The 25916-nt window shown below is 38.3% G+C and overlaps 1 protein-coding gene across 3 annotated transcripts in view; it reads left to right on the forward strand.

Moving 5' to 3' along the window:
- Positions 1-25916, forward strand: part of CADPS2 (calcium dependent secretion activator 2) — a 499168-nt gene that overhangs the window by 345600 nt on the left and 127652 nt on the right. For all 3 annotated transcript variants that reach the window (XM_003789780.2, XM_023513206.1, XM_023513207.1), the window contains exons 12-13: positions 7277-7413; positions 9974-10161. In XM_003789780.2, coding sequence (XP_003789828.1) covers positions 7277-7413; positions 9974-10161 — 325 coding nt within the window. The remainder of the gene's footprint in view (positions 1-7276; positions 7414-9973; positions 10162-25916) is intronic.

Genomic DNA, 25916 nt, shown 5'->3' on the forward strand with positions numbered 1-25916 from the left:
CCTTGATTCAATTCCAGACCCTCTTGAATCCCTTACATCATGTTTGCTTCACAGATTTTCAGTCATTTCAGGCAGAAGGGTAAATCTGTTCTCAATGACACCATCATGACAGAAGCAGATTGATTTTTTTTTTTTTCATAACTTAAAGCAAAGTTGCTCAACCTCAGCACCATTGACATTTTGGGCCAGATAATTGGACCTTTGTTCTGAGGCAAGGGACAGAGTACAGGACTATCCTGTGCATTATAGGATTTTTAGTGGCAACTCTAGCCTCTGCATACTAGACGCCAAAAGACCCCACTCCCAAGTGTGGCAACCAAAATTATCTCCGATGTTGCCAGAAGTTGTACAGTGCAGTATTGAAGTTGGGGTAGAATCAGCCCCAGTTCAGAACCACTGAATACAGTGACTCGATAGTTACTTCTGTGAAATGTCACCCTCATTCACCTGTGTTCCAGGACTTTTTCTTTACATGTAGGGCACAGGAAATGCCCAAGGAATACGCTGAGTGCATGGATATCTTCCATCTTGCACATAGTGGCAAGAAAAGTTATGGAACCTACTGGCCCAGAACATTTAGACCATGGCTAGCCAATACAGAATTAATGAAGGAAAGATTTAAATAACCAGTTCATTTGGAAAGCCTTGTAATCTATTTGTAACAAAACCTTTCTACTTCAGTATTTGATGTCCATTTATTGTCAAGTGAGTGTTGGTCAGGCTACATGTGGCAACTGAATTGGTAAAACTAAAAAGTCAAACTTCCCGTTATGTTAACAACAGCTCTCTTGTATTTCAGTGTGCTAGTAAAGTTTTCAATCAAAGCAGATTTTTTTTCTTTCTTAACAAATAAAAACAAAAAGCAGAAAGAAGAGAACAGGAAAGAAACAAAAACCAAAAGAAAGACAAGAAGAAAATAAATTGCTACCTCCTCAGAATGAGAATGTTGACCCTGACCTGTGTCAGAGACATGACGCTGAATTACTCTAGAGACAAATTTTACCCTTGGCGTTTTCTAGAGAACAATTTTAGCCTTAGTATTTTTCTCTGTTTCTTGACCTCCATATTTATTTTTCTTTTTTTCTGGTTATATTTTAGAAGAAAAACTTTTGTAGTCATGAGTAGAAATTGAGAAAATAAACGTAAAATTAAAATGACTCGTTATATATCAATATATGTATTCTTAACCCATTTAAATATACTTTGTTTCTCACTTCCTTGCTGACCTGTAGCTGGTAAAGGTGAGTATTTTCATGGTTTCCCTTTGCTTAAATGTATTAAAATGTTTGTGATGATGTGACATTTGATGAATGCCATGATTTTGTGTCCAGAACTAGTCTCCTACTTACTAGCTAAGCCCAGGATATCTAGATTAGCTTAAGCATTTATTAAACAAAAATGTCTACTATTACCAGTGAAAAGTAGAAACCACCTAATATCTACCATTCATATAGTCACAAAGGTATTGTCATGTAAAAAATGGTCAATGAATGTCAAGGGGAAGAAATGCTGAAGTATACATGTGGTATTATTTTCCCTATATTAAAAATACCCAATTAATAAAACCCAAAAGTATAGGTAAAATCATGCCGCAAATATTCGTGATGCATATGTTTAATTAGACAGATTAGTTACCACTTTATTTCCTCTATTTTCAGAATCTTCTTGGGAAGTGTGCATTTTGTAACTAAAGAAAAATCTTATTTCTAAAATTAGGCATACTGAGTAAGAATAATCAAAACAAATTAATAAATTTATGAAATATAGCTTATTAGAAGACAGCATTGTTTTAGTACATAAATAACATGTATTTGTAAATTTCTCTAATCAGGAATCTATTCTACTTCCCTCCCTTTTCTTTGACTCTCAGGATACATAGAGATTCTAGAGGCATAATATAAGCCACAGGAGTGGGAGTTGTACTATTAAACAGTTTTCCCACTTCAAACATGCTGTACTGCTTTGCCAGACTACCAAACATTTCTTGGGTTAACCTATCTTTTTCTGCTCTCTTGGACCAAAATACTCTGCTCAGTTAAGTCACCAGCCTGACTTAAATGACTTTCCTGGAAATCAGATTTTTGCATACTCAGGGGCTGGTCGTGAGCAGTGCCTACCAAATACCCTCCCCCACCACAGTGGGGTCTCCCAGCTGGCCCGTAGTTCTCACAATGTTTTCTGTGCAATTTTCAAGTCAGTGTTAACCATTTAAATGGATGCTGTCAGCTAACTTATTCTTTTACCTTGACTTACAACAGCTTTATCCTAATAAAACTTAAAAATTGTTAGGTTCCACTTAAATAAAGCCTCTATAACTTCTTACACCTATAATACATAGTAATCATTCTTCACTTGGGTTTTATCCCATCTACTGTTAGCACCCCTGGTGACAGTACCACCTAAAGACGCTGGAGCATGTATCAGATGGTTGCCATAGAAACCCTACCAGTATCCTCAATTAACATGTCCCACATCTGTAGTTGGTCCATAGGTTAATCATCACAATTTATGTCAGTTTTGCAATATATTGTTTAAGCTCATATCTTTACTGGTTTCTTTTGATGATATTCTTGTATTGTTTCAGAGGACAAACTGAACTGATATTTGCCATTGTCACAGAACATTTGAGTAGTACCATTAATAATTTTCTGTTTAAAACTAGTCACTATAATTTTGTGTTATAATCGACATTAATTGAAGGTAATCTGGTATAACCCAGCTTTAAAAGCCTTGGATTTGGTAATGTTATTGACGGAAAGCTTGTTTTCTATTTGATCCAGATGCTGGCTCTGTAAAGAGTAAAATGTAATATATGATATGTCTGGAGAAAACCATTGGAAAATCTACTGCTATGAAAATAACAAACTACTATCATTGTAATGATATCTGATTTCCTGGTTTACTTTAGTTCATGAGAGAACTTTAAAGGAAAAAATGGGGGAAGATGTGGAGATGTAGGTCCAGGGATACAAAGTAACAGATGAAAGAGTCTGGAGCAGGGGTTCTCAACCTTCCTGATGAGGAGACCCTTTCATACAGTTTCTCATGTAGTGGTGACCCCCAACCATAAAATTATTTTCGTTGCTACTTCATAACTGTAAATTTGCTACTGTTATGAATCGTAATGTAAATATCTGATATGCAGGATATGTTTAGGCAACCCCTTTGAAAGGGTCGTTTGACCCCCAAAGAGGTCACGAGCCACAGGTTGTGAACCACTGGTCTAGAGGTTTAGAGTCAATAAAATCGTATCATATTGGCAATGTCTATTAAACAAGTAGATTTTAGCTACTCTTAATCACATAAAAACAACTGCATGAGATATAGATATTAATTTGCTTCACTATGGTAACCATTTTACTATTTATATATCTCCCATAACATCATGTTCTAAAGCTCAAATATACACTGAAAAAAATATTATTAAAAGAATTGATGCTAGGCAACCATAGCTCAGTGAGTAATGGTGCCAGCCAATACAACAAGGGTGGTGGGTTTGAGCCTGGCCCACACCTGCTGAACAATGACAACTGCAACCAAAAATCACCAGGCATTGTGGTGGGCACCTAAGCAACCTCAAACTCTTGGGCTAGAGAATTGCATAAGCCCAAGAGTTTGAGGTTGCTGTGAGCTGTGATGCCACAGCACTCTACTGAGGGCAACATGGTGACACTCTGTCTCAAAAAAAAAGAAAAAGAAAGAAAGAAAAGAAAAGAAAATGAAACCTTTGGCCAGGTGTGGTGGTTCTTACTTATAATCCTAGGACTTTGGGATGCTGAGGCAGGAGGAACACTTGAGGCCAGGAATTTCAGACAAACCTGAGCAAGTGCAAGACTGTCTCTACAAAAAAAACAAAAATTAGCTGAGCAAGATAGTGCATACCTATAGGGTCAGCTACTTGGGAAAATGAGGCAGGAGGATTGCTTGATCACAGGAGTGTGAGGTTACAGTGAGCTGTGATGATGCCATTGCACTTTAGCCCAGGTGACAATATGAGACCCTGTCTCAAAAAAAAAAAAAACCTTTTAAAAAATGAATTATACATCTATTTCTCCCCTCCTGGATTTGATGGTATTGTTGTCATGCATTTTACTCTTGAGTGTTTTAAACATTAACATTCATTGCTATAGTATTAGTTTCATTTTAAGAAGGTCCAAAGGACCAACAAACTAAATCCAACTGCCTGTTTTTGAAAATTAAGTTTTACCGAAAAAACAAACAACAAAACAAAAAAATCCCCAGAAGATTTCTCACACAGAGAGATCAGAGCTGTTGCCCTCTTGTTTTATTTTTATTTCTTCTTAAATTCTTAGAAACTCCAGGATGTCCTTACGGTCACCATACACAGATAGGGAAAAGGGGAAATGGTGCTAATGTAGCTTTATGAAGCTTCATTATAAAATTTTACAAAATATTTACAGAATATTCTCTCTGGGTTGGCCACGTCTTTGTAAAATTTTATAATGAACATTTTGTAAATAAAGGTACATTTAGCTACCATTTCCCATTTTCCCTGTCTATGTGTGGTGACTTCAGGGGTAGTGACTCTCAATGTAGACTCTATTTGTGGCTTAAATGGCTATCGTGAATATCATATTTATTGCTAATGGTAATTGCTAAAAAAAAAATGTAAGTTTCCACTCATGTGTGTAATTTGGAAAGGCTTGTCGCATAGTAAATATATGATCTGGAGTTATGTTTCATGAGGAAAATATTTTGTAAATTCATAAAATACATGATTTTTAGAAATGAACTATAGACTCCTTTGTTTTCAGAAACTTGCATGTTTTATTAAAGCCTGAATGCTCATTGTTTTTTTTAAAAAAAGAAAATTGCTTATATAGGTTTGGTTTAGTGGTTCATGTCTATAGTCCTGGCACTTGGGGAGTCTGAGATGGAAGGATCACCTGAAGCCAGGAGTTCAAGACCAGCCTGAGCAAGAGTGAGACTTCATCTCTACAAAAAATAGAAAATTTAATGGAATGTGGTGGTGTGAACCTGTCGTCCCAGCTCCTTGGGAGGCTGAGGCAGGAGGATGACTTGAGCCCAGGAGTTTGAGATTGCAGTGAGCTGTGAAGATGCCCATATGCTCTAGCTCAGGAGACAGAGTGAGACCCTGTCTTAAAAACAAACCTTCACTGACTTTTGTAGTAAAAGAAGAATTATGAATCTTTTTCCTCTGAAATTTATTATATATCCTGTACTCAGCACACAGCCATTAATAGGCATTATTTTTAACTGGTTGTGATAACTTTCTCTGGGGAATAAACAAGGAGTAAAATTCAGCGGATGTTTTATAAAACTAGTAATTCAGTTTCATAAAGGTGATACTAAAACTTTTTTTTACTTAAATAGAAAAATGAAGATTCTAAGATAAATTTCTTAAAACACAAAATAAACTTCCAATTTTATAAAATATGTGCTTTGCATTTTTTAATACTCTGCCTCCTCATTTGATAGAATTTCACATTATCATATATTTAACTTTATATTAAAACACTCCAACAGAAGAATAAAATACGAGGGAAGTTCAATTGTCTCATTTCTCAGTTCAGGAAAAGCAGTTTAGTTTTGTCTTCATCCAATTAATACTGATTTATCACATGAAATGTATTTAGTCACTCAGGTAAGTAATTATTAAATGTAGAGGAATACATATGCTATTTTTACGTGGTTCATAACCTCATCCATTTCATATCAATACACTGCCATTCACTCCTTACTTGCTACATTCACCTTTTGATATCTGTCATTGACATGAGATGTACATTAGATTGTGTATCTTTTTTTTTTTTAATGTGATTCTGAGGACCCTTCAGTTTGAATTATATAGTTCTTCTATCCACAAATATGGCTGAAAGTTGAACTTGACATGGATCAATATGATCTGGACTAAATATCTAAATGTGACTGATTATGTTAGCATCATGTCCACAGATCAATATTGAGTTTTATTATGAGCCTGGGTCTATAATTGGATTTAATCAATACACTTTTGTCTCTTTCCCTTTACAATTTTAGGGTTGTACCATGTAGGTTTTAGAAACTGCATTTAGCTTACATTTAGGACTTTGCTCTTCTTATGACAGAACAGAAAGAGATCTATCTATGAATTTTAAGGAACAATGGGTCCTCAGCTCTGCCATTGTGAGAAGAGTCCACTTTTATCTTGATAAACGCGCACTCGTTCAATATGCATTATGTGCCTAACAGAGCTAATGTCATAACACCCAAGCACTCCTTTGGGGTAGTACGTGGCTCTTTCTCTCTATACTTAGTAAATAACTCACATTGAAGACTTTGACAAAACATACCATTAATGAAAGCAATCATAAAAGCTTGCCTTTTGATAAACCCGCAGGGTCTATAGGCGTTGAAAGATGATGCAATCTGTTAAGAACAATAAATTTGGGCCTTTGATTGAAGTGCCATTTGGGACGTTAGGCTTTGCACAAACGTGATGCTCCCTTTTTTCTGTCTCTGAAACTTGAAGCTTGAGAGTGCTCATTGCCATTTCTGCATTAAGGTTGGGCCCATTAAAAGCTCCATACAAAAAGAAGACTGGAAATGATCCAGACGGTGCTTGTGTGTTCATTTCTGCTCTAGTTTGCCATTTGGAAAGCAGGCTTCGGGCCATCATTGCTGTTTTCATGAATAGAACTTGGTTCTTTACTAGTCAATTCCATCAGTAAATATACATTTAAAGTACATCAACTTTTCTCAAAATTGGAAAATAAGAAGTAGCTTTGAATGAAAATAGAATTTCTCATTCCAAATGATTTGTGGGTTATTTCTTATTTATTATGCTTCAAAAATTTGCAATTTATGTTAATATGCTGAATTCTTGGCATATTTTCCTGTGATAAAAGGTAGTCTTCTGTGATAAGGCAGGAATTTTGTGTTCTTTTTGTTTGTTTGTTTTTGAGACAGAGTCTCGCTCTGTTGCCCCAGGTTACAGTGCAGTGGTGTCATCATAGCTCACTGCAACCTCAAACTCCTGGGCTTAAGCAATCCTCCTGCCTTAGCCTCCCAAATAGCTGGGGCTACAAGCGCATGCCTTGACACCCAGATAATTTTTTTTTATATTTTCGATAGAGATGGGGTCTTGCTCTTGCTTAGGCTGGTTTCTAACTCCTGGGTTCAGCTTCCCAGAGTGCTAGGATTATAGCTGTCAGACACTACACCTAGCCAGAATTTTATGTTCTTCAAAAATTATATTTCTCCATTATTAAACCAGAAAAATAAATGTACTATGCATGCTTTTCCATCTCTACAGATGCAGACCGTTTTCAGAAACATGGTATGGATGAGTTTATTTCTGCTAATCCGTGCAAGCTTGACCACGCCTTCCTTTTTAGAATACTCCAGAGGCAGACTTTGGATCACAGACTGAATGATTCCTATTCTTGCTTGGTGAGTACAAGTCCCTCTAGCTGGTTCTCTCTAGATAGAAGAAATGATTTGAGGAAGTGGGAAATGCCTGTCATAAAGTAGCATTTTATGCCCAATTCCTTTAATAATCCTATTTAGAGTTAGGGATAAAGGATTCCAATCGATTGCTGCTCAATTTGAAAATTACACTCTGGAAGATGACTGCTGTGCCACTCAATAGAGAGAATAGACTCAAATGCTAAACTGGGCTTTATCAGTCTCTCTGCAGAAGGAGTGAAAGAAGAAGGCTTTAAATAAATATTTTTTAAAAAAACTTCTATTATAGCGCTTGCTAACAGCTACATAAACATTTTAAGGTTTAGACTCTGCTCCCTGGATAGTGATACCTTGCATTTCTCTCTGTTGTTCTTAGGACAGCCTAAGAAAAAAAATAAAACAGTGGGATAAGCACTATGAAAGGGGCTGTACCTAACAGAAGAAAGATTTAATGTCATTTTGCCCACCATAGATAACTTGGTTTTTACAAAAGAGAGAATGTGAATGAAAGTGAGTAAAATGGTACCTGGTATGTGGTGAAACTGTAGCCAAAATTTGGGATAAAAACTATAATTTGTATTTAGAAGGAATGCTTGATGCCTCAGAATATGAGTACTAAACTTTATAGCCTAAGAATTAATTCCGTATGTCTTTCTAAGGATTTATAGTGTCAATGGCAATCCCCCTGGTGTTTTTCCTGCCAGAATATGCCTATTTCTATTACCACTTTAACCTCTTCAACACTGAACATATACTACCTTGAGTATCCCTGATCTAAAATCAAAATGCTTGGAACCTAAAGTGTTTCAGATATTAGATTTTTTCAGGGTTAAAATATGTACATTATACATACTGGTTGAGCATCACTAATACGAAAATTCAAAATTTTAAATGCTGCGATGAGCATTTTCTTTAAGTATTATATAGGTCCTCAAAAAGTTTTGGATTATAGAGCCTTTTGGATTTTGGACTGTGAAATTAGGGATACTCAACCTGTAACTTCAGACAATAAAGTTAATGTTCTCTCTAAAATATGATTTTGGACAGGATATGTTCCCAATTCATTGAAGGTACTTTCAGGAATAAATAAAGCAAATTATTGCCATGACCACACTAACAATTCATTAGTTTGTTCATGTAGCTACAAGTAGCTACTCCACATGTAACTGTATAGTTTGAATCTGACCTGACTCAAACTTTACGTGGAGATCGAAACAAGTCCTTGCAAAGCCCTATGATGTCATTCCATGGACAGGTGCCCATAGAATAAACTTCAGTAAGGGATGGTATCCTCTCGGATTCCATTGAAAGGTGTTAATTATTGAGCTATCAAAAAGTGCTTTGATTTGGTTGGTGATCCCAAGTGTCATACATAATCTAAGGAGAACATGGTGGTGTCTCCACTGCACCTAACAGGGAGTAAGTATGATGTGACTAGAGTGTCTGGAGACAGATGACCAGGGGTGTCAATCATGCCTGCACAGCAGGTTTGCAGAGTGGTCTCAGACAATTCAGTTAATACATCTAAACCTGAGTTTATTTATTCATGATGAGAATACATAAATAATTACCATGCACGATGGTTCTAAGTACTAATGATATAAAGTATGCAGTGTACGTAGTGTGGTGCCGGCACCCTGACCACAGAGAGTATCCTGGCAGGGCTGGGGGTTCTTCCCCTTTCTCCTTTTCTTTATGGTCTTCTCATCTTTCTCCTATTCTTGCTGTCCTCTTTTTTCCCTTACATGATTATTCTGCCCCTCCCTTTTAAAAAACCTCTCCATGCATTCTTCTTATCCTTTAGTATTTTAAATTAAACCATATAAATCTATATAATCCATTGAGATACGTTGTAAACCAACTCTGCCTAATCCTGTCCTCCAGTGTCAGCCACCCAGCAGCCTGGCCTGCTGTTCCAGAGGGCGTGCATACACGCGCACACACACACACGTTATAACTTCTCCTTTCAGGGTGATCACAAGCTACTGATGTAAAACATCGACTCTGTTATATTGGTAATATCATTTGTTATAGAAAGACAAACAGAATGAGAGAAATACCTCAGATATTTAAGTTCCCAAGTGGTACATATATATACCTCTAGCAGATTTACTGACATTTTCTTTGAGTTCATTTTACAAAATGCTTTCAGTAAGCAGGAGATTTCAAATATAGTATCCTCCCTAACATCCTCTGATTAATTGACTTGTAAAAAGAGTGAATTTCTTAGAATCACTCTTTGGTTAGTTCCTATGAATAAATTTGATTAATTTTGAATGGCAGTGGAGAAAGCAAATTGCCCATGGCTTACAGCAGCGATAAACAGAAAAAAGCATTAGGTGGCCAGTGTCCTAAATCAGCTTCAAAACTGATGACCTGAGCTCTTCTAAAAATACTGTGAACCATACCACTAATAAAATAAGTGTCAAAAGACACTTTTGTGCAGCTTCTGCTTCTAATGCCTGGAAGTGCTTACAGACAAGTGAATCTTAATATAGAAAGAAACGAACATTTATCATTTCTTTCTTTTTTTTTTCCCCCACAGGGCTGGTTTAGTCCCGGCCAAGTCTTTGTGTTGGATGAGTACTGTGCCCGTTATGGTGTGCGAGGCTGCCACAGACATCTCTGCTACCTTACGGAACTGATGGAACATTCAGAAAATGGTGCTGTCATTGACCCTACCCTGCTGCATTACAGCTTTGCATTCTGTGCCTCTCACGTGCATGGCAACAGGTATTTTTACTTGCAAATACTCAGTGAAATGTCTGGGGTTGACTATGAAAGAGAGAGAGAGAAATACGCTTGGCTATTATCACCTGGTAACAGATTTTAAAGAGCAAGCACTTCTTGTAAGGGAAAAAAATGACAAAGGAAAAATGTACATCAATATGCTGTTTATTTCAGTGGACTGCACTTTGGTTTTTTGTTGGTTAAGCCACTTGAAAGAGAGAGAGGGAGAGAGAGAGAGAGAGGTCTGTGAGATTAGAACTTGCCTTTTAATTCTGGTGCACAACCTAGCACTGGAGTCTGCGTGGCTACAAGTATCCCTGTGATTGGTACTGCAGTGTAGATGTGGGCCTGGCTAGGACGTGTGGATAGATTTGTACATACCTAATGAGCCTTGCTTTTCCTCTGTGATAAATAATGGGCTTTACATAGTGTCTCCTCCCAGCCCCTTCCCTAACTATGCTTCGGGAACAAGTGTCCCTTTTAGCCCACTCAGCCAGTGACCTCACCTATCGCTTCACGGAGATGCCAACAAAATCACCTAATGTTGGCTCCACAGCTGTGTATTCCTGGGCTTAAACATCGGCCCACATCACTCTCCTTCTCTTTTCTTAATATTTTCCTCAGGGAGCCTTTTTGAGGCCTCCTCCTATAAAAAGGGTCATCACATCCCCTTTGACCTTGCTTTAACCATTCTTCATCCCCCCCTCTTTGCGCTGCTTCAGGGAGCCTCACAGCACGGTACAGGGGCCAGCTAATTCCGAACCCTCTGGGTTCCCATTAACATTTACTAACTATGTGGTACTAGGTAAGTTTCTTAACGTGTGCCTCAGCTTCCCCACCTGGGAGAAAGAATAATAATCGCTCTCTCATAAGTCATACACCCTGGTAAAGATGAAGTGCATAATAAATGTCAAACACTTAACCTAGTGCCTGGCCCGTGAGTGTTCAGGAAACTGTTAACTAATCGTTTGTGTGGTCTTTGCTTTGGATATCCCTTCCAGCTACCCTTCCGTTCTTTTCTTTATCTTCCCAGCCAAACTTCTGGTGCCACTCAGGGTGGCTCGTTTCCTGAAGCAGATTTCTAAGGTCCTAATCCAACAGCCTCCTCTGCTGCTTCACCCTCCTCGTTCTCCCCTTCTATTTTTTAATTTTTTGACCGCTCCTTTGCCAGTGATTTCTGTTCCTGCAGATTCCTGAGTACAGTGTGGGGTTTTTCTGTCTATTCTCCAACTTGATCTCTTCTCTCTGAAAATCTCAGTGATCTCACCCTTTTCCACATCTTCAATGGTGACCTCCTGTGTATGGATAATTCTAACCCAATGATTCCCCCAAACTACAGATCTCTCTTGATAATCGGTGGCTTAAATGTTCTGCTCAGACTTTTTGTTCTCCATGTATAAAATGAAATCCATCATCTCACTAAAACTGTTTCTACTCTTGTAGACCCTGGCAGAGTACCTGACAAAAAAATAACACTCCTGGCACACAAAAAAAAGTGTTTGATAATTATTGGTGACTGAATGAACGAGTGACTTCATTATTGGTGTCGGCATCTCTTCCGTGAATGGCGCGTTAATTTTGCATCATCTTTTTCTTTTACTCCCTAGATCTAGTTTGTCGCCAGCGTCCATATTACATCTCCATAATACCTCCCACATTTCTCTCTTTTTCCATTTTTATTTTATCTGGAATGATTGTGGCCTTCATTTTTTTTTTCATGTCTATACATCTTAATTTATCACTATACTACTTTTTTCCTTTCTATGGTATTCTATGAGACATCTTCAAATTATAGATTAACTTTAACCATGCCCCCTTTCAAAAGTACTTCAGTGATTTTCATTTGATTATTAAATAAAAAATCCAAGCTATAGTAGCAATGTTTTACCATCGTTATTCCATTCTATCTACTCAGTCTTAACTCCTCATAATATTACCTAAGACAACCTGTTTATTCTCCATGAAAAGTTTTTTTCCCCCCAGTATCACAAAACTCTTCTCAGAAGACTTGTGTTAACTCATACAAATGATAAAAGCCTTTCACCTATGCTTATCTTATCACTTTTGTTGTGTGTACTTGTGTGCTAGATACACATGCACATGTGTGCACGCGCACACACACACACACACCCCTAATTCTATTCCACTAGTTCATTTTAAAGTCCAAATCTACTAGCCCTCACTCATCCATTATCCTGTGCATTACCTGAACACAGTGCTTTGCATATTGTGGGTACATACTAAATATTTGCCAAGGTCCCCAATGCTGCCATTTCTCAGCCCATAGTAAAATAAGACTGATTCTAGTATCAGTCTATTCAGGCTTCTGCCTTATTATGTAGCCCAGCATTGCTTTGCTTGGAAATTAGGGAAAGTTGCTGATTATACTTATTTTTTTTATTACCCCAATTTAAACTATCTCTACCCAGGAGATCTGGGGTATAGGAACCAGTGAGCATAACTGACCTTTGATAGCCAATGTCAGGGGCTATTTCCCTGAAACTTCCTCATATCTCCTCACTCTGTCTTAATTCCTCCTGCCTAGCAGAGGCCAGGAGACTGGCATTCCAGTATAAGCATCATTCAGAAAAGCAAGAGGGTAAGAGACTGCAGTGAACAGACAGAACCAAAGAAGATTGTTTAATCAGATTATTGTAGACATCACCACAGAGAGGTAAAATTAAATTGAGAACATTAAGTGAGAAATTCAGCTGATGTGCCCCCCAAATGTATGTGTTTGAGACACATTGTAATGGGAAGTTACTGAGGCAACTGGGAGCTGCTGCCACTGCCCGGGAGGCAGCCTGATTTGAATCTTGAGGTTGCCATAGTTACTTTTATTCTGTAAAACTTTTGTTTTCTTTATAATGATACTCTGTAATGTGTAATTCGAGATATGTTTATATGTTCATGCATATATTATTTTTCATATTACACATTCATTAAATCCACTTTCCAGAAGGTTAAGCTATTTCAGTATCTCTGGTGGTGTTTAGGATAGAAATTTGCATCAATCTCTGATTCAACATTTAGATGACATAGCTTAAGAAGATGAAAGGAAGAAAGAAACAGGTTTTAGGGAAATGTGAACCTTATTTTAGGGTAGAAATTTGTTGCACCTTGAAGTTGTCAATAGAACACCATACAATGAAAATGGAATATTTTCAAGATGGAATATTACAGAATGTTCCAGTTGCCAAAGAACCTGGACCTGTGGACTTGATGTCATAATAGAAGAGAGAGAGGTTGCTGGGGAGAGCACCTAACCCAAAATCCTTATGTCATTGGCATTAGTGCTTCCACTTAGCTGGTCAATGCATAGATCCTGGCTGTCTAGGGTAGAAAAAATGCAGCCTCTAAATGTAGTCACTTTCCTCTCGCTCTATAACTTTGGTAGAAAATAAGAGTGGAACTAGGCGTGGTAATGGCTTTATGGTACAGAAACACCAGGTGCTGAATTTTTTCTTCTGTGACTCCCAACATATAAAGCCATTTTTTTTTTTTTTGAGACAGAGTCTTACTTTGTCACCCTTGATAGAGTACAGTGGCATCATAGCTCACAGCAACCTCAAACCCTTAGGCTTAAGTGATTCTCTTGCCTCACACTCCCAAGTAGCTGAGACTACAAATGCCCCTTCCCCCCCCAAAAAAGACCAGTTATATTTTTAGAGACACGTCTCACAGTGTCTCAGGCTGATCTCGAACCTGTGAGCTCAAGCAATCCTCCCACCTCTGCCTCCCAGAGTATTGGGATTACAGGCGTGAGCCACAGCGCCAGGCCATATAAAACCATTCTTATTCCAAGTTTAATTCTTTCACCAAGAGGAATGTAGACAAAGGGGAATCTGTGGCTTGAAAGTGAGACCTGGTTTTCCGAGTGTGCAACTGGGTTCAGAGGAACCGTGCTTGTTTGAGCTTATCTTGGTGGGGTGGAGCTGGGTTACCTTGACACACCATCCACTAGGCACGTTGTACCTCTGCCTTTATTGCTTTTTATCAGCCAAGGCATTATGCTTGAAGTTCATGGGCAAACCCAGAGCTAGTTTGTTTTTTCTTGCATGTTAGGATAATGGGTGATTAGTTTTCCTTCCAACTTATTGTTTTTCCTCCTATAAGTTTCCTCTAATGAACATGTATATTTTACAAATGTTAATATATTCCTAGTAAAATAAAAAAAAAAATGTGAGCTTAATAGAAAAAGAAAAGAAAGAATAAAAAGAGGCAAAAGATCTCTTCTTGTATCCTGGCACTGAAATTTGCAAACTGATCCGTGTTTGACAAATCACTTCACCGTTCTGAAACTCAGAGTGATCATAAATAAAAGATGGAAATATTAACGTGAAGGCACTAGAAAATTATAAAATACTATTATTGGCATTGATTACTGTTCTGATTCAAATGTATTTTCCTTTGTCCCATCGCTTATGAGGATGTACATTGCGAAACAAGGAAAAACATGAAAAACAAGTAGTTAGGAATGGGCCACGTGCTAAGAGAGAAATATCCCAGTGTATAAGTGATTATGGGCTTAATTTTTTTGCTAACAGGATATTCAGGTTTTAGCAACCTCCTCTTGTTGAAAATGTGCTTCTTTGATCCATATCTGTAACATCTGATATTTATATACTTATGTTTAAAATGCTATCAATGTTAAGTCTGACTTTTCTGCACTGTTTCCATGGTTTTTTTTTTTAACTGATTATTTTTATATCTGTCAAGACATATACTCAGAGAGTCATTTTGCTCATTACCCGAACTACCTCTATTGTAAATTCAAAAGAAGAAAAGATTTCCTTTTGTTACTGCAGTGAAGGACAGCAGTGCTGTCTGGAGTGAAGTTTTTCAGGGCGCGCGTCCTATTCCGCAGTGCCGAGCTCTCTAGGTGTGTTCTTTCTGTATAGATACATCTGCTCTGAATAGCACTTTGAGTGTTTCAGCAATAAAAGAATGGAGTTAAACAGAAAAGGTCTGGCTGGTACTAAGACTGAAGAAGAGAGAGAAAATAAAAAGGAAGAAAGCGAAAGTGAGTCAAGGCCAGAGACGGACGCACTCGCCACGCAGGACGATAGCCACACACATCTGTGAAGAGCAGAGCCACTCACGGAGCCTCTGCACTGCCGAGGACTGGCAGGGAGGAGAAAGAGACGTTCAGGGACAATGTGTCGCAGGGCAAAGTTCTAGGCTGATGTGTGTGGTTGTACCTTGTGGTTTTGTAAGTCGGGCTGAGGGTGGAGAAACGCAAGCAGCAGCGTAAAATGGCTTTTATGTTCCGATTTAATGTAAGACTACAGGGTAGTCACTGACGCATCTGTGGTCTCGTGGGGCCTTCCAGAGCTGCTGCCTGCCTAACAAAGGCCAGCCCAGATGTGCTCGCTTTCAAGTGCAGGGGACAAGAGTACAACATAACTGCAGTTTATATATAAAATAACCCCTGTTTTCTATGGATTCCAGCTCACTTCACAGGGTAGCAGTCAACCTTAATGGGCATCGATCAAAGCATCATATCACAATAGCCCTGTCTTCACAGATACTAACAATTCACCTTAGAAATTGGGCCCTGACTTCTTACCTCTAATTTCAGAAACAGTGATGCATTTTTTAGTTAAATCATGGAAAACTGTATCACACAGGATCATCAGAAATGTTCACTAGTTTTTCTTAATTCTAGTCTTAGATATATGACTCAGAGAAATAAGTCATAAGCCAGTGGTTCTCAACCTTATTGCTGCAGCCCTTTAATACAGTTCCTGTGGGTTACAACTCACAGGTTGAGAACCTCTGGGTTAAAGGCACAAAGGCCGAAGGGATGACTATCCAGGAATATATTTTAAATATGCACTAAATGATCTTTTTTATATTATCAAAAACTGTAGAACAACCCAAAATCTGCCTTAATCAGATTTTCCCAGCAATAACATCTCTACCCACCCAACCTCAAGTTCAGTACTGTAGCAAGATGCAAATACCTTTCGAAACAAAACAAAGAAAAAGGAAAGCCCAGTGGTAGGGTGAGACTTGGTGTGTTGAAAATAGCACTGAGCTAGGAGTCAGATCATCTGTGCACACCTCCTGTCCTGGCACTTCTGTTTATGACTTATTTGACCTTGAGCAGTTGGTCCTAATCCCTTCTGAGCCTCAGTTTCCCCCTTTTTCATCGTACATAAGAGTATCAGTGTACCTACTTGACATGGTTCTAAATAGGTCAAATAAAATCCTGTTAGCATTCTTCAGGCGTCCTCAAACTACGGGCTGCGGGCCACTTGCAGCCCGCGCAGAGCACATTTATCCGGCCCGCCGGGTGTTTTTGCCACTGCTGCCTGTCCTGCTTAGCAGCCGACTGGTCCTAGGGGCCGTAGTCCAGCCCTCCAATGGTCTGAGGGACAGTGAACTGGCCCCCTGTTTAAAAAGTTTGAGGACCCCTGCGTAAAGTGATAAGATACTGCTTAAATAACAAGTGGTAATATTTTACATGAAGTGTATCAGGTAAGTGAGCTTTGGGGGATTGTTCTGTAACTCTGACAGTCCTCAGGTGAATTTTGAAAGTATCATTGTTGTAACAACATACCGTAGGCAAGTGTCAAACGGGGATAAAAATGGAAGCCCCCCCACGTCAGTGCTTCAGGTATCCATGACTGCGGGGAAAAGCTGTGGTGAAGATCTGGGACCTCCCAGCCCCTTCACCTCATGTTGCCGAGGAAAGAAAAAATTATACTGCCAGTAGGAGACTGGCAAAATCTCCTGGACTTCTCTGAAATACTGGATAAAAGAGCCTACTGAAGGTCCGTCACTGAGGACAAGACAAGACAAAAGGGGTTCTTCAGTGTGTATTAGACTATTTCAGATAAACCAGACACAGAAACAAGGCATCTTCAGAGCCTTCTTAGTGTTAGACTTAGGTGTGGAAAACAGTTTTGGGTCTTGAGTTAGATCCACAGTTTTCTATCACACTAAGTTTTTCAAAAACGTAGTATACAATCCTGTTATATACAAACGAAAAAGCTACCTATGTACAGTTTACCATTACTGTTGTCCAGTTTGGCATTTTTGGATCTATGCTGGTACAAAATTGGCTTGTTACTTTTCTTTCTTTTACTGTTTCTGTTAGGATTTGGTATCCAGGTTATTGTAGCCACACAAAGTGAAATGAGGAGATGTCCCACAGTCTTCTGGGTAGGATTCAAATGTCTTAATTTTTTAAGTTTATCAGTAACTCATCTTTTAAACCCTCTGGCTTGGGGGTCTCCTTATGGAAACACGTTTAACTATTGCACCAGTTTATTTTGCATTTACAGAACTCTCAGGCTTTCTATTTGTTCTTGGGTAAGATGTAGCAAGCTATGAATTCTAAGAAATGATGGATTTCATCTCAGTTTTCAAATTGATTAAGTTGTTCAGTTTGTTTCCTTTATATTTTTTGCTTTATCTGCAGGTGTCTCTCCTTTCACATTCTCTCTGAAACAGAAGACAGATCTCCTCTCTCTTTTTTTTTTTTTTAACCTCCTCTCTCTTTTTTCCCTTCAATCCATCTTACCGCAAGTTTACTCCCTTTACTAGTCTTTTCAAAGGAGCAACTTTTGGCTTTATTGAACTCTCTATTGTTTCTTTTTAAAATCAATGTTTAATTTTAGAATAATTTTAGGTCATAGAACAAAGGCAAAGACCGTATAGAGATTTTCAATATTTCAGTTTCCTCTAATGTTATCATCATACATTTCCCTAGAATATTAGTCAAAACTAGGACACCGACATTGGCACTCTACTGTTAACTACACATCGGTCCCATTCATATTTCACTGGGTTGATTTTCATTCATGTCCTTTCTGTGTTCTGAGATCCGATTCAGGATACCAAATTCCATGTATTGGTCATCATTTGTGACAGTTTCTCAGTCTTCCCTTGCTGTTCATGTCCTTGACAGTTTTGAAGAGTACTGGGCAAGTGTTTTGACAAATGTTCCACATTTGAACTTGTCTGACATTTTCATGATTATCCTGGAGTTAGGCCATTTTGAAAAGAGATGAAATACCCCTTTTTACTGATATGTAATAGATGTACATATTTTCAGGGTACATGTAATAATCTGATATATTCATATAATGTGTAAAGATAAAATCAGTATAATTGGGACTTCCATCACCTTAAGTATTTGTTGTTTCTTTATGCTAGAAACATTCGAATTATTCTCTTCTAGCTGTTTCAAAAAGTACAGTGGAGTAATGTTAAATATAATCACTCTACTGGTCTAACAAACACTAAGTATTATTTCTCCTAAGTATATATTTTCACTGATTAGTCAACTCTTTTCAACCCTCTTGCCCCCTCTCCTTCTTGGCCTCTAATAAACACCTGTCTTGGTCTCTATCTTTAAGGTATCTGTCTACGATTGTAGCTCCCACATATGGATGACAACAAGCAATACTTATCTTTCTGTGCTCGGCTTATTTCACATAAACATAATAACCTCCAGTTCCATCTATGTTGCTGAAAAATTATAGGATTTCATTCTTTTTATGGCTGACTAATACTCCATTGTGTGTCAGTGGGTGAATGGATAAAGAAATACCATCGTAACACATCATATCAGGGAGGACGCCAGCTGCCTGACATCTGGGTAGTGTTTTTCAGGCTGCTCCATTGTAAAGATTTTTTTTCTCCATGCTCTATTTTGAAGTAAATCGGTAAGTTACATACTGGACAGAGGAATTAAACCCTTCCTCCCAGAAGGGGAACTATTATTTGGAATTCTTCTGTAAGGAAGATTTGTCTCTTCTCTCCTGTTCACTTATTTAACTATGTATTTACATCTGTTTAGAATCACGTATAGTTGTTTCATGCTTTGGGCTATCATCTTATACTACCTGAAGTATTTTGTTGCTCAGATGGCTTCAGCATTAGCCTTTGGGAGCTCTTTCACACTGCTCCCTTTGGTGCATCCCACCCTGTGTTTTTTTAGGACTTTTTTTTTTTTGCTTTCTGATATTCTAAGCTCATCTTGTACTGTCTGTATCCCAGCCTAAACATTGGGCAGTTCTCCAGGGACCTCTGATTCCTTTTTTTAGAGACTGGTACTTAGAGACCAAGACCTGAAAGACAGATATGCTCATTTCTACCAGGATCCCGCATCTTCCAGGCCCTCTTCGTGTACAGAGCTACGAGACACATGTATGTCTACTAATCTCTGAGCTCATGCTGATGTCCCCAGCTCTAATCCAGAACCGTGACATTCATTACCTTATTCCTTTCTAGGTTTGATTCCCAGTTTTTGTCCTTAGACCTTTTTGTGATTAACTGTTTTACTGTTCAAGTAATTGACATTTCTAAGTTTTTAGATCTGTTGTTTCTGCCAATGCTTTTTCCATGTTCTCTAGTATTCCTATGTAACTAGCATTTTTTTGTAGTAAGCACATATTCTTGAAATTAATCTGTATGAATTCTACAAGGACTAGGTTGAGAATGCATCCTTCCAAAGAGGATTTTTTTTCTTGGTTTTCCTTAGTGGTAGGTGGTGCTAACATCCTTTCACTGATAGTATAGCCCATTCGAGGGTTTATGCAGGCATCTTAAGCCCAGCAACCCACCCCAAATCGTCCTATGGCCCAGGGGTCTGTTCCCTTGAACATAGTTGTAAAGACTTCTTGGTATTGACCTTTGCTCCCCTATTCACATTTACCCCTACTCTGGTTTCAGCTTCTGGTTTACTTTTTCATTTTTCTGATCTTGGGAGAATTAATTTGCTTTTTTATAAGTGCAGAACTACATTTAACCTGTGTTTGTTGTAACTTTTATAGTATTGAGGTGTTCTATAGTGAAGAAGAATTTTTGGAGTATCAAGTCTATCCACTATGCTGGCAATAGTAGTCAGATGATAAAATTTACATTAAAAAAATTTGGATATATTCACAGAGAACATCTTGGAACCCTTTCCATAGACCCTTGTGCTTCAGTTTCCACCTAACTAACTCTATTCACGCTCAAACTGAATCCTTCCCTGACATTCCAAACTAAATCAAACCTTTGTATTTTTGCCTTTCTTAAATGTAACTGTATACTTGTCTGATTTTCATTTTTTATTCCTTTCCCTACTATAAATGCTTTTGAGGGAGGGATCATTTGTATTGTGTTTATATTGTTCCTATAACCTGGCCAGGTACTTTGTAAATATTTATTGAATAATTAAATGAATGGTTTTAATTTGGATTAGTTCAAAAAGTTTTTTTTTTCCTTTTTTTTTTATTGTTTGGGATTCATTGAGGATACAAAGAGTTAGGTTTACACTGATTGCGTTTGTTATGTAAAGTCCCTGTTATGATTGTGTCCTACCCCTAAGAGGTGTGCTATGCACCATGAACCCCCATTCCCTACCTTCCTCTACTCTCCTGCTCCCTAATCAGTCTACTCCCCTTACATTAGATCACCTACTGCTTTCCTATTAGAATTGAGTACATTGCATTTTTGCTTCCCGTTCTTTTTGTTGGTTTATTTTTTGGAGATAGAGTCTCACTCAGTTGCCCTGGGGTTGAGTGCTGTAGCATCACAGCTCACAGCAACCTCAAACTCTCGGGCTCAAGTGATCCTCTTGCCTCAACCTCCTGAGTAGCTGGGATTATAGGCACCTGCCACAATGCCCAGCTATGTTTTTTTTAAGAGACCGGGTCTAGCTCGTGCTCAGGCTGGTCTCCAACTCCTAAACTCAAGCAATCCTCCTTCCTCAGCTTCCCAGAGTGCTGGAATTACAGTTGTGAGCCACCATGCCTGGCTTGCTTGTCCATTCTTGTGATGCTTTACTAAGAAGAATGTGTTCTACCCCAATCCAGGTTATTACCAAAAATGTAAGTTTTTTTATTTGGTTAATTCCAGAAGAGATCAATTATTGAACACTTTTTGGTCCCTGGCCTATTTATCACCATCCTAACACAAAAACTAAGTCCCAAGATCTTGTGTCATAGAATCAGATGATTGCTTTCATTTTTGAAAACCTCCATGGAAATTAGAATGCATTAAAACATCCAAATAGGGAGAAGATTATGAGGAAAGAGTATTTATACAACAAGAAGAAAATGGTTTCAGAATGTCTTCTAAAATATTTCTCATAGAAAACCTATTTCTTTTATGTCAATGAACACATAGGGATCAAATTAAATTTTTTACAAAATATTTAAAAGTTCAGGGGAAGGGAAAGGACGATGTTTATGATACATGCAGAGCTATCCAAATGATACATCACTTTTGTTGAAACAGCAGGAGGTATTATAGGCTAGGAAACAAAAAAGAAGGGATTGTTTTCTCCCCCATCATCTTTTGTCGTTTCTTATTCTTGCGCTGTGACATCCTCTCCTTTTTGTTGTGTTCACTAATGGCCGTTGGTGGGAAATACACCAAGTGCAAAGTGACTTAACCCGCTGTGCTGCTGGCAGAATTGACAATGCCGAAACACCGCCTTGTAGGTGTCTCTCCCGTCTAGCTCTCTTTGGGGGGAGTGAAGATGCCATTTATTCCTCATAGGAGAGGGGAAGTGAAAAGAAGCCTGTGAGAAACTCAAAAGCACCATGAACTTTGTCGTTTGCCTCCTCATTGCTTATGAAATAATCTTATGCAACAAACCACCAAACTTCCAGGACAAACTTAACCTTATAGGGGTGTATAGAACTGAGGAGTGGAGTTATTAAGAGAAATCTATCCTATCAATCTAATCAGACTTTTATGTAGAATGTTAACTCCAGTGTATTCATTCAATCCCAAATTTCTTGAGCACTCTGGACCCAGAGATTATAAAGCCAAGAATACCTTTATCTGTCAAGTATCTACAAGTTGTCTGCTGGTAAAAAATGAGAAAATAACCATAGAAAATATTATAGTAAGTAATACAATAGAACCAATGTAAGTTGACCACCCAAACTGATCAACAGTCACAGAGGGTCAACATAAGGAACTAGACCTACGGGCTGATACATACATATGGTGCATGTCTGGTCTATGAAATTTACGTCAACATAGAAGGTGGTTCGTGTAGGAAGGTTGTAGGTAAAACTCTGGAGGCATAACAAATGCTTATCAATGCTAAAGGGTGATTTTTAAGTAGGAGAGGTGGTGGGAGCTCATGACTAAATGATTTTGGAAAGATTTTTCTAAACAAACAGATTTCTTTACTATCAGATTTCTCTGGACTCTTTCACGTACCTGGTTGCACTATGCACCTCTGAAAGGTTTACATAATTTGTATTGTCCAAAAAATGTCTGGGCTATTCAATGCATTTTCTTGGCATCTCACAGAATCTTTATTCTTCACAACACGTTTTGGAAAATGATGATAGCCAGTGAGCCTTCTTTACTTAAATTTACCAAAAAGAAATTGATATTAAACATGCCCAAATTTGTTTGTGTTAGTATTATAAACCTCTGACAATTTTTATTATAAGCAATATAATGTGTGAACTGCAAACTGTCCATACAAGGGTAGAAAAGCTACTAGGTTGACCCATAACTCAATATTTAAACAGATCCTTTCATTGGTATTTTCTCTTTGGCTTGAATACCTGATTCTGCAGCCCTGATTTAACCCTTCTTCTCTTTCATCTTTTTTAACCTTTAGTGTAACTGTTCTTTATCTTTGTAGAAACTAATTTCTTATTTGTTCTACTCCAAAGCCATCAGAGATAATGGAAAATGAATTACTAATACTATTTATCCCTTTTGTGCCAGAGTTGTCTTTTAAAAACATTGTTTTAGAGCTCATGTTGTACTTGTTACAGGAGAAATTGGTAATCAAGACAAGATGCTCAATATAGATAAAGGATACTGTTTGTTTTTTGTTTTAAAATGTCTTCATCTGCCAGATGGATGAGTAGCACAAATTGCAAAATCTTTGAGTTCATGGAGAAATTTAATGAAATTGTCATGCACAGGCCCCAAGAACTATGTTTTGGATGAATTTACCTTTCATAAGAGATACTGTATGAGTAAGCACATGTGTATGTATGCCTCTGTATGCATGTGTATGTGCGTGTGTGTGCATGTGTGTGAGAAACATATAAGATCAGGCTATCAAGTATCAGTGGCAGTAGGTTCTATTGTACACATTCTGTTTTTTAAGAATCTTGGAAGTATAATTAGAGATAACAGCATTCGCTATTCAGTTGCTTATTATTTAATACCAGGAGGAAGTCCCATGTGATACTTTCTTTGATTTTTTCTGTAATTAAAATAAGTGTATCTACTTTTAATCTATGTTTTATAATTTGTTCATATCTTAAACTTCTTTCACAGAGCACTTTATTTTTATTAGATTCATATAACTTCAATAACTATAGGCACCAGGAATGAAAGAAATATTAAATCTTGAGACATGAGAATACCCTACCTTCTCATTAGAACCACTTTAATATTTAATTATCAGTCATAGAGTTAAACCCCAGTTAACGTTCAAATCAGAAAATTGGTCTTTTACGTTAGAATTTTAAATAACCACATTGTAACATAGACTTTTGTCACTGTCACAGAATCATTATTATTTTTACTTTTATTATCTAAAGAGAAAACATTCGTCAGATTTAAAGTAAATTATTCGCTATTAATTAAAATAGAAATGAATGCTAAAGATGCTAAGGATAATGACATGCTAATTTTATTAGAGATCTTTTCTGCAGAATACTTAACTATGATCTCTGCTTCTGTTTTTTTTTTTCACAATATTTTTTGTGGGGGAGACAGAGTCTCACTATATTACCCTCAGTACAGTGCCCTGGCATCACAGCTCGCAGCAACCTCAAACCCTTGGGCTTAAGCAATTTATCTTGCCTTAGCCTCCTAAGTAGCTGAGACTACAGGTGCCCTCCACAACACTCGGCTATATTTTGTGTTGTTGCAGTTGTGCTGTTTAGCAGGCCCAGGCCAGGTTCAAACCTGCCAGCCCCAGTGTATATGGCCAGTGCCCTAACCACATAGCTATGGGTGCCGAGCCAAAATTTTCTATTTTACCTATTGATATTTGTTAAAACTTTCCAAAGTTTTAACACTTGGCACTTGTTTCTCCAGTGTATATGGCCAGTGCCCTAACCACATAGCTATGGGTGCCGAGCCAAAATTTTCTATTTTACCTATTGATATTTGTTAAAACTTTCCAAATGGACTTGGCACTTGTTTCTCAGTGGTTAGGGCACCAGCTACATATACCAAGGCAGGTGGGTTGGAACCCAGCTAGGGCCCACTAAACAACAATGACAGCTGCAACAAAAAGTAGCCAGGCATTATGGAGGGCACCTGTACTCCCAGCTACTTGGGAGGCTGAGGCAAGAGAATTGCTTAAGCCCAAGAGTTTAAGGTTGCTGTGAGCTGTGACAGCACCGTACTTTACCAAGAGCGACATAGTGAGACTCTGTCTCAAAAAAAAAAATTTCCAAATGATTTACATACTATTAATACTATTAATAAGCCATGATAATCATAATTTGTCATGTTAAAAATTTGTAAATTCTTATAATCTTAAGTAATTATTATTTTTTTTATATTTCACTCATTCTTTTCTCAGCATAAATACATTGAACATCAACAATGCCCTAGCCACTGTTTTAGGAGCTAGGGATACAGCACAAAAGAGAAAAAGAAAAATAGTTCATGTCAGATGGTGGCCATGTGCACATTCTCCAGCAAATGTGTATTAAGGGAAATAAGTCCCATGGAATGGGAAAAATACCTTTGTGTAGAATGGTTAGAGATAAGCTTGCTAATCCTCATGTAAGTGACACCAGAAGGAAATGAGTGAGCAAGGGGAGCATTTGAGCCTGTGTGTCCGTGTGTGTCTTCGTATGCCTAGAGGAGCAGCTCCCAGGCAGGGGAAGCCACACCTGCAGAGTGCCTGAGATCGGAGTTGCAGCCTCTGTGTGAGGACAGCTGGGAGGCCCGCACAGCTGGGGTGTAGACACAGGGCAAGTGTAGGATACATGAGGCTAAGCCGTAAGAATGGGGAGTGGGGCCCATAATGTCTTCTAAACCTATAGTCCCTAACTGCTGGGCCACAGACTACTACCAGTCCATGGCCTGCTGGAGAACCAGGCGGCACAGCAGTGAGTCATCTGTATTTACAGCCACTCCCCCTGGCTTGCATCACCACCTGAGCTCCGCCTCCTGTCAGATCCTCAGCAGGTTAGATTCTCCCAGGAGCGTGAACCCAGCTGGCAACTAACACAGCTTGCGGGGGATCAGGCTGTACACTTCTAATCTGAGGTGGAGATGTAATGTGCTTACTTGAATCATCCTGAAACTATCCCTTCCACCCCCATCCATGGAAAACTTATTTTCCATTAACTGGTCTCTGGTGCCAAAAAGGTTGGGGATTTTTGTTCTAATCCATCACAAAGGCTTTGACTTTTCTGTTGAGTGCCACTGTTACAGCCAAGGTGCACCAGAATATGACTCATGCTTGAAAAGACCCATAATAGTGTTTTGCTGAGACTTTGGCAAAAGAAGACCTGAAGGAGAAAGACCAAAAGGCCAAAGAAGCCACATCCCTCCTCGGGGAAAACGGACAGTGGCTGGACCAGCAGAGTAGTGGGAGACGTGGGGAGGCACAGTCAGGCTCTGGCTGTGTTTTGAAGGGAGAGCTGACAGAAATGAACTTATAAATTGCTCATACAAAGTATAAATTTTAAATCTCTGTTACTCTGACTCTACATGTAGCTAGTTGAAATTTTCTTGATGTCTTCTGCAGTAACATGTTTTATAATGTAGGAAAGAGCAAGTTTTAGGATTCCCTTTTTTTTTTT

Source organism: Otolemur garnettii, unplaced genomic scaffold (genome assembly GCF_000181295.1).
Source record: "Otolemur garnettii isolate 467f Iridium unplaced genomic scaffold, OtoGar3 scaffold00037, whole genome shotgun sequence".
Lineage (NCBI taxonomy): Eukaryota > Metazoa > Chordata > Mammalia > Primates > Galagidae > Otolemur > Otolemur garnettii.